Here is a 9,994-nt window from a genome sequence, read left to right on the forward strand (position 1 = left end):
TCGTTTTCCTTATTCATTTAATCGAGGTATTCTCATTTCAACAAGTCACCTAATTCTCTGTTGAAAGATTTTTCCATCGCCTTCTCAAACGGGTGTTGCTACGGAACCTAATCGTACTAGAAGATGTTCTCAGAAATTGCATCGTTTCTCCTTACAATTAAGGTTTTAGATTGGGATTTTAGGGTTACAAATGAATCGTTTCTTCTAATTTTCAGTACTTGAAACAGCTTTTAGTTGCCAATTTGATGATCATGGGTGGTGTTGCTACTTATCATCTGAAGACTGAAAAACTCCCTACACCAGCGGAGATGATTCAACCTCGTTATGCCCGAGAGTATAAATTCCTAATCACGCAGCAGCAGTCAAGGTATGAAATACTACGGCCAAGGGTGGCTAACCAAGCCTGTTGGTGTACAATCTTGGTGCACCCAAGGTACAAATGGCGCTTGTTCAGGTTAGTTGGTTAACCCTCTTCATTCTCCACAGCCGATAATCAGATAACTACCCCTTCGCTTATAAAAAATCATTCACTCTACTTCTTGGTCTCTTGGATTGTTCTAGAAGCTGATCAAGAAACCATATCTTCTTCTCTTAATCTCTCTGCTTATCACTACTCCACATTGCAGGAATCATCATCAAAAGAAGTTGTTGAAATCAACAGCATGTCGACATCAAAAGAAGATGAAGAAGAGGAAATGTCAGAATCTGATTCTGATGAGATTAGTATGTCAGGACTATTGTGGACAAGCTGTAGAAATGAAGCACTGTACTTAATATATTCACCTTTGTTTGTTCACATCGCTTCTGGAAGTTTAGATGATAAAGAATTTGATCAATACGTTGCTGATTATGCATATCTTCTGAAAGATTTTGTGGAAGTGTAAGTTTCAACCTTTTTCTTGATTTTTTTTTTTTGGTTTTCTTGCGTTTGTGTATTGATTTTCATGTGTATTTGTTCTGGTGTACATACTCAGGTATAAGTTAGCAGCAGTTCAATGTAAAAATGTTTCTCATAAGACTGAATTCTTAAGGTGGAGTAGTAATGTGAAGCAAGAATTGGGAAGGGACAATTCTCTTGTTGGACAAGTAAGCATTATGAGGATTCTATTTTCTTGCAATGATTTATTGATTATGCTGTTTATTTAAGATTTTTGGTGAACTCCATCTTTATTTTTCTTGCAAGATTACTAGGTTAGGTCTTTTCAATTGAAATAAGTTGCTTGTGATATTGTGCATTTAGCTTTCATATCACAATCATAGATGGCTGGGAACTATCTTCTTTTCTTATGAAATTCTTTGGCCGTTTCTGTGAGATGTAATGTTATAATGCGATGGGTAATAGATTGTAGAAGGAAACCTTCGTTGCTGACACTTCTTAATTGGCATCAAATCAGTATAATTTGGGTCTGTTTATTGAGAAGTTTCACGTGGGTATTTTCTTTTATTTTCTTGTGTTACACCTGATGCATAATATCTAGTTCCCTAACAGGAGCAGAGACAATTAGGAACTGTCACATTCTCTGTCTCAACGATCTTGAAATATTTCGATTAATTTAAGGCAAGTATGCATAACAACGCTTAAAACTGGATATGTCAATCGTAGATGCAGTAGCGCCGCTTTTTTGCCTTGAGAGTATTTGGACTGACGTACATAGAAGTTTTAGTAAGGAAAATAACAACAAGAAACGTGAATCGTAGATGTAGATCAAATGCAACTGTTCTTTTGCCTACAGAGTATTTTCACCTGCTTACATAAAAGTTTATAGAAAGGAATAAATGGATGATTTATGTGCAGTTTATCTGATTCATTAGAATTGTATTAATTAAAGATGATAACATAATTCTTCACAAATAAGCAGCAGCTGGAAATGGATCACAGTCCTTGAGAACTAAGAAGTGTTCGCCTTTCGATATGATATATTCAATTAAATTTGTCCCTCAAGCTCCTGCACGTTTGAGTGCTAGATGTTTTTAGGAAATGTTGCATCTAAATGTTTTGAATGTTACCTTGTGTACTTTTTACGGTTTTCATGATATTGTTTAATGATTATCTTTGTGCATCTGATTTTACATATACCAGTTAGCATGATTTTCGGTGCGTTCAAAGAATTTACAGTTATATATATATATATATATAATGAAGAGATTCTCCTTGTGCAGAAACTGGTTTTAAACCCTACAAAAGAGACCACTCTTCACCCTGCAACAGCGAAATACAAAGAGTTCTTGTTAGCAACTGCTTCGGGTAATATACAAGTTAGTGAAATTCCAATACAGCAGTCAAAAATTCCTGCCTATACTCTTGGTGCTGGGATGCCAAGCCTGAGACTCTATGCCTTTCTTAGTGAGGCGATGCAGAACCTTGTCAGTCCTTATGTTTATTCTCACCCATACAGCAAGTGGTTGAAGGAATATTCTTATGAAAGTTTCGAGGTGTGTTTATCATTAGTCACATAACTTTTTCCTTTATTTACCTTTCCAACACTTCTCAGGAGACTGAGAATGATTGATATTTTCTGCATAAGGAGCTTATGAACTTCTTTTACATTTCTATTCAGAGATCATATCTGGATTCTGAGAAAGTGCTTGATGAGCTATGCGACTCTTTGACCGAAAAAGAGGTTGAAGTCGTAGAAAGGCTTTATTATCAAGCTATGGCACTTCAAATGGACTTCTTTTATTCTCGACAGTCTGAGCAAACCCTGATCATCCCGATATATAGAAAGCTTGATCCTAAGGAGGAACGTCTGATGCTATTTGCAGATTTTGATTTTACATGTACCAGTGTGGCTTCTTTGGAAATATTAGCGAACATCGAAATATTGACTGCTCAAAAACCTGATCAGCAACTGCAGGGTGAGGATAGAGAGAGAGATTCTCATATTACATAAATAGATTTGAGGAAGACTTGGGAGCTTCTTTCCCAGCAGTATACTTGGGAGAATTATAATTTCGTTGAGAAAATTATGCTCGGTAAAAAAGGTATGATCAGACAATTGAATCATGAATTGGCATGTTATACTTATCTAGAACGTTTTGAACTCTTAAGTTGTTGTAAACAGAAAGAGACCAAGTGTTTGCTTACTTCTTAGATGTCTGTTCCTCTGGGAGGAGGAGACCAATGCAAATTATATCTGTTCTGCCTATGAGGCTTTACAGTTTTCTTCCTACACATGTCAGTGAAATCAGAAAGATACTTCCTGCAGTTTTGAATAATAGTTTCAGGTGACACTGAAACTCCCTTGAAAATGGTATCACATCTGTGAGACTATATGCACCAAGCTACAATAGCTATTCTGCGGATTATATCATCATTAATCTGTCCAGATTGAAACTGCGTGAAATATCCAGTCTTTGAGAGTGACATCAGAAGGACTTCTTACACCCAACACAGCAACCAGACCAAGTGAACGATGTGGCATTCCAGAATACAGTGAGAAGCTGTTTCAGTGACTTGCTTGCAGAAAGAACAACTATAATCACCATCTTGAATAACATGCATTAGTTTATCTCTTGAAGGCAGAACATCCCTCACACATTTCCAGAGAAATTGCTGGACTCTTGGCAATAATGGCAACCTCCACAGCCTCTTAAAAACACTCTTCATAGCATCACTAACTATTTGACCTGCATTTTTCTCTTGAAACATTTTCTTGTAGGCAGACTTGACTGAGAAACCTCCATTTTTCTCCAAGGTCCAAACAAGTTTATCTTCATAGTCTGGAAAAATATTAATATTAAGAATAGCATTTGCAGTTTGGTCTTCAAAAAGTGAGAATAGCATATCTGAATTCCAACTGCAGTTGTCAGCAGCCATAAGTTGATAAACGTGAGTATAATGGGAAGTATTAATAGCACCTTGTTTAGGAATTGGCGGTTCATGCATTCCATGCACCCAGTTATTCTTCCAGATAAGAATTTTATGGCCATTACCAAGAGACCAAAAACTGAACTTGAGGATGAAGTTAATCTCAGAACTGATGCTAGTCCAAGACCAAGTGGTGTTTTTGCTTTTCTTTATATTAGAAACTTGGCCATCAGGGAAGTATTTTTCCTGTAAAGATTTAGCACATATAGAAGTCTGATCTGTACACAATCTCCATGCGGATTTTGCCAAGAGAGCTCTATTGAACAGATGCAGATCTCTAAAGCCCAACCCTCCTTCTTTGGAGCATTCACACTTTTCCAAGTTATCAGTTGCCTTCCCTTGTTTGACTCTTTTTTCCTCCAGAACTTTTGATGTGTTGAGTTCATTTTCTTGATGGTAGAATATGGTAATTTGAAACTCAGCATATGGTGAACTGGTATTGCATTTGTAACACCTCTGACCATTACAGACCTAGCAGCTTCAGACATATTAAAACATCTCCATTTTGTTAGTCTTGCTTCCATTTTACTGTTTAGAATAGAGAAAGGAATTTTCTTGTTTCTACCAATAAAGAATGGAAGACCTAAGTATTTTTCCTCATTGAGATTCATTTACCTGACCTGAAGAAAACCACTTACTGTTTGAAAAGATGAAGGAGACATATTCTTGGTAAAATAAATTGCTGATTTATGGAAATTGATGAGCTGACCAGAGCAAAAACTAAAGTCTTCTATAAGTTGGAGAAGCTTCCTGGTTTGGTCTAAGTTTGCCTTGCAAAACAAGAGACAATCATCTGCAAATAGCAAATGGTTAATCTTTGGAGCAGATCTTAATATTTTCATACTTGTTAATTGTTTTGTGACTTCATAATGATTCATATTTCTTGAGAATGCCTCCATTGCTAGAATAAACAGGTAAGGGGAGAGAGGATCCCCTTGCCTAATACCTCTTGTAGGTTTGAAAGAAGGAGATGGAGATCCATTAACCATAATCTCAATTTGTGTAGTTGAGATACATTGATGTATGAGCTGACAGAACTTTTCAGAAAAGCCAAACTTCTTAAGAACATTCATAAGAAACTTCCATTCTAGCCTATCAAAGGCTTTTGACATATCCATCTTTAAAGCCAAGTGACCAGTTCGACCTTTTTTCTTCTTCATAGCTTGAACTAATTCTTGAACCAAACAGATATTTTCAGAGATCAATCTCCCTGGGACATATGCTGATTGCATGGGAGAAATGATGTTTACCATATGCTTCTTTATTCTCAGTGCAATGACTTTGGAAATAATTTTGTAAATTGTATTACAAAGAGCAATGGGTCTGAAATCTTCTGGTTTTTGAGCTGAGTTAACTTTGGGAATTAGAGTTACTCTAGTGCTGTTTAATTTCTTCAATAGAAAACCTGAGTGAAAAAAGCTTGAACCACTTTGCAAATATCATCTTTAACCACTGACCATTGAGATTGATAGAAACCAGGAGGAAAACCATCTGGTCCTGGGGAAGTCCAGGGCTCCATGGACATAAGAGCTTTGTGTATTTCTTGTTCACTTGGGATTGCAACCAGTTCTTCATTGTATTGCTGAGTGATGCAGGAAGGGATATGTTGAAGAAAGTTGTGGCAATCTGATGGATTACCTGTAGTACTGATAGTTTGAAAGTGATTTACTAGCAGCTGCTCTATTGAAGATTTATCTTGACACCAGGAACCATCTGGAGCTTTAAGTGAATCTATCTTGTTTCTTGTTCTTCTTTGGTTGGCTCTAATATGGAAGTACTTGGAATTTTTGTTCATGTCATTATAAAACCTATCCCTTGATTTCTGTTTGTTTGAACTTGCTTGAATATCATTTAAAGATTCAATCTGCTTCTCCAACTCTATGACTTTAGAAGTATTGCTGCCATAAATATCTGTAGCTTGCAGGTTAGATGACTCTTCTTTAAGCTCAGTTATTCTTGTGGGAATATGTCCAAAAGTGGACTTACTCCACTTAGATAGAAGATGCCTTGTGTTTGCTTGTTTGTCAGTCAAGATAAAAGCTGCAGACCAGAAGAGTTAGAGTTCCATGCAATGTTGAATATGTGATCCTAAAGCATGTATAGAACTGTATACCAGCTTAAAATATTAACCATGTTGAGATACTACTTGACTATAGCTAATAAGGAATAGTAAGCATGACTAAAAGAGTGATATTTTAACATTGGTATCCGAGCCATAGGTATCATATATTAAAAAGCGGGGGTACAACAACCACACCCAATATTTGGCTTAGCAATCTGTATAGAAAAACTCCAATAACCGACCTAATATCTTTCAACCGTTAGATCGAACTTAGCTTGTTACACACAATTGAAATGTACCCTCATTTAGGTTTATGTAACCGTACCTAAACGTGTACACCATGTTGGTTCACAAATAGTTAACCGAGGTTAGCCATATGATTACTCTCATATAAACTTTATTCATCTTAACCATAACTAGTTCAAATGACTCAAATGAAACTAGTTAAAGAGTTGTTCAATTGCTATATTCTCATAGAATTATACAAGAACACAATTGAAGAAAAATTAGTTTGATTCACTCGAATCAATCATGAACGCTATAGCCACGGTTTGCAAAGATTGCATTCCTCATGATATAAATGTTTATGTTCATGTTTAAAACCGATTTTAGAACTTTAACCTTCAAGTATGCAAACGGGTACGCATACTTGAAATACCCGGACTAAGATTGAGTTACGCCAGTACGCAAATGGGTACGCAAACTTCAAATCCCAGCAGAAATTCTCGGACATGAACCTGTACACCAGTACGCAAACGGGTACGCATACTTAGGTTCCCAGATTTCTCAAACCAACAAGTACCCAAACGGGTGCGCATACTATGGTTCCCGGACATGGATTACATATGTGCAAGAGTGCACAACATGACATACCCAATAATGGTTAAGTGTTCTAAACTCTTATCTCAATCATTGAAACTTTCTTAGAGGATGACAATAGCCGTTTTTCACACACTATTAGCATCAAAGCAATTTTCAAGTTATTGAAATAATCATTACGAAACATTCCAAGACAACACCAAATGATTGTATCACACAATCCATGTAAGATGATACTCGACAATTTTCACATGATATAAGATGAACTTGGTCGAAGCGAAAGCTTGCCAACACATATTTCGAGAAATATGTAAGCGAGTTAAACTTAGCTCGAAATCTCAAATGTGTATATAGAAAACTATATCGTAATACGACTTATGTCTCAATATAGGAGATAGAGTATAAATAGACTTTCCAACTGATAGACGAGTTTAAGTCTCCACATACCTTTTACCGATGAAGTTACACAAGCTCCCCTTAGTAGTTCTTCTTCTTCAAATGATGAACGCCGTGAGAACTAAGCTCAAATACACAATCTATGTCCTAGTCCGAGACATCTATAAATATGCTAGAAATCAAGACTTATAGTTTTGATCACTAACATTGACAACACATGCTTGAGATAGCAACGCATGCGAGTTCGATGGAGCAGTGCTCTAATAAAGGGTACACCACAACAAAATGGAGTAGCGGAGAGAATGAATCGAACATTACTTGAGAGAGCACGTGATGGGTGTCGTAGGCTCAACAAATTAATAATCTTATTTCCACATAATTAGCTGGTAATATAATGGAAGCAAGGATCTTTCCCACGAAGAGCAGGGAGTTTAGTTGTCAAAAATGTCACAAATGGGGGTTTTTGTTTTAGATTCAAAAGCTAAATAAATAATAAAGCAATGAGAAGTAATTAAGATTGCAGCAATATGGAGTGAGATGATCGAGGAATCCTTCTTCGTAACTAAATATTCATCAAAGTAGTATATTCATCCATTCATCATTAATCATAGATTATTACTAACCGTAAGATAACAAGTACGCTTAGCTATCTCCAAAATCCCTTAAGCCACTGGACAACAGGTACGCTTAGTCGCTAGAGTCTATCCGTCTGAACCACCTTGAGGTACGCTTACAAGATGTAATTCAGTCGAATGCTTTATGGTCTGTGAATTTAGGTTTAATCCTAGTAGTTAGACTCAGTACGCTCGGTCTACTTTCTAGTGTTGTGTTTACACGCGATTGCTTTACGGAATCCCTCCGCAAGGTCTCACGTTCTCTACTTGTGTAAGAAATTATTCAATAATTACGGATATCCTAACCCTTATTAGCATTAGATTGAGTTAACAAATATATTCAGTTTTCCACCTAAACAATCTATCAATCTATCATATTCATTTTTAATAATAAACACAAACAATAATTATATGAAGAAATCAGAACAGATTCATATACTAAATCAAATCATATATAGTACTTAGAATTCATCCTCAATCAAATAAGTAAATTAGCTAGACATAATGGAGGTTATAGAAAGCAAACTGTTGTTGTAGAATAATTCTAGATACTGCTGCCTCTGTTGCAAGAGATCAACCACTGTCTCCTTGTTGTTATAACCTTTCTTCTACTGTTGCATGTATGAAAACTTTCTGCTTCTGTGAAGACTTTTTACGAACGGGTTATGAGTGTGAAACTGAGGTTGAGGAGATGAGTTCTGCTGGCTATTCGACCCTCTATTTATAGCTTTTTGTAGCTGAAATTTTGAATTTGATAAACACCCAGCTCTCCTTAGCCGACTCAAACCCTATACTCGTGTTTATCATCCACCGTTCATCTTCAAAATCAACGGCAAAAGTCTCACCTGATGACTGTTTTCCAGCGAGAAAACTTATCAAAACTCTGAATTCTCGCCCAAGCTTTGACTTCTAAAGATTACCCAATCTTCACCAGCGCGTAGCAATGATTCCTTGTTTATCCGATCTCCAGAACCACCGCTTAATCATCTCCATCCAACCTATTCAATCAACGGCAGCAATATCAGTTTCCGAGCTGATTTCTCTCTCAAGTTTCGAGCAGCTACACCTCCTCGAACTCCATGTTTTATCTATAACCACTCTTCCAATCAAACTAGGATTCCAAAGTCACAATCCAAGTCATTTGCTAACCACCAGAACCAATGGCAGAAGCCATCTTGCTTCACCTGATATCGAGCCCAACACCAGCTCAACCTAAACTCGAACTCAACACTTCTTCCTCGTCACTGCCAGCATCACCAGTAGTCAGCCGCAAACCACCTATCCATGACATAGTCACGACATTAACTCCATTGCCTGTTCATCATGATCACTACCGTAATGGTAGCAATCTTAAAAACCCCAGTACCTCTCGAGCTCCATCAACACCATCGAGTTCTTCTTATCTATCACAGACGACCAGCTCCATTACTGGTTCTCACAGTCAACAACGGCAGCAACTCAGAATCGCGCCATCTCCTCATTACTTCCAACAGTAGCAGCACCACTTCTTTTCTTCATAGTAGACAAAACTTAAACCCATCACCAATGACTACGGACCAACAATGGCAGCAACATTCACTGCCAGGCTTGAGGTCTTCTTCTCTACTCGTCTTCCATCAATCACGGAACCCTCCTCATCACTGCCAATCGTAGAATATCGAGCAACACTGTAACAGATATCCATGCAGAAGAAACTGCATGCGGGATTTCTAGTTTTGAATAACGAAGATGGATATGGCAGCCCTGAGTGAAACAACGTTTGCCTTTAACAATATTTAAATTCCAGCTTTACCCCTTGTAAAATACCGGACTGCCATTAGTAATTCCTTTGAAAGTTGACTGTCCCTTAGTAGAATGGATACCCCTTAACGCATAAGGGGTGCCAATAGCACTTGTCCAGGAAAAAACCATTTTTCCCTTTTGTGTTCTGAGTTCTTGTTTTGCTCATAACTTCTTCATGCGAACTCGGAATTACTTCATCCTTTCGCCGTTGGCTTTATCTTTTCGTCCTCTTCAAGATGAAAAGTAAAAATCTTGTACTTGAACAAGTTCCATTGGTATTTGTCCATTCTCCATTTGTAGCTAGCTTCTTTTATTGCACAATTAAGTGCCAATTCACTTCTTTTGGATGATTCACCTAATAAAACATAAAATAAGAGAAAACAAGCGTAATATACAATAATTTGCAAGAATATAAACAATTACTAGCATGGAATTGACACTAAATATATGTAA

General features: G+C 37.0%; 2 protein-coding genes across 2 annotated transcripts; one reads left to right on the plus strand and one right to left on the minus strand.

The window, feature by feature from the left end:
* LOC113299564 (bifunctional TH2 protein, mitochondrial-like) lies at window positions 1-3,170 on the plus strand. Its single transcript, XM_026548600.1, has 5 exons — window positions 1-454; window positions 627-880; window positions 975-1,086; window positions 2,161-2,433; window positions 2,559-3,170. The coding sequence occupies exons 1-5, from the start codon at window positions 440-442 to the stop codon at window positions 2,889-2,891; spliced, it is 987 nt and encodes a 328-aa protein (XP_026404385.1). The 5' UTR covers window positions 1-439; the 3' UTR covers window positions 2,892-3,170.
* LOC113295938 lies at window positions 3,089-5,121 on the minus strand. The gene is made up of 3 exons (XM_026544266.1): window positions 4,484-5,121; window positions 3,399-4,301; window positions 3,089-3,200 (listed from the first exon to the last, which is right to left on the minus strand). Exons 1-3 carry the CDS (start codon window positions 5,119-5,121, stop codon window positions 3,089-3,091), a joined length of 1,653 nt encoding a protein of 550 aa, XP_026400051.1.
* Between the last annotated feature and the right edge of the window lie 4,873 nt (window positions 5,122-9,994).

The sequence above is a fragment of the Papaver somniferum genome, chromosome 7, assembly GCF_003573695.1.
Source record: "Papaver somniferum cultivar HN1 chromosome 7, ASM357369v1, whole genome shotgun sequence".
Taxonomy (NCBI): Eukaryota; Viridiplantae; Streptophyta; class Magnoliopsida; order Ranunculales; family Papaveraceae; genus Papaver; species Papaver somniferum.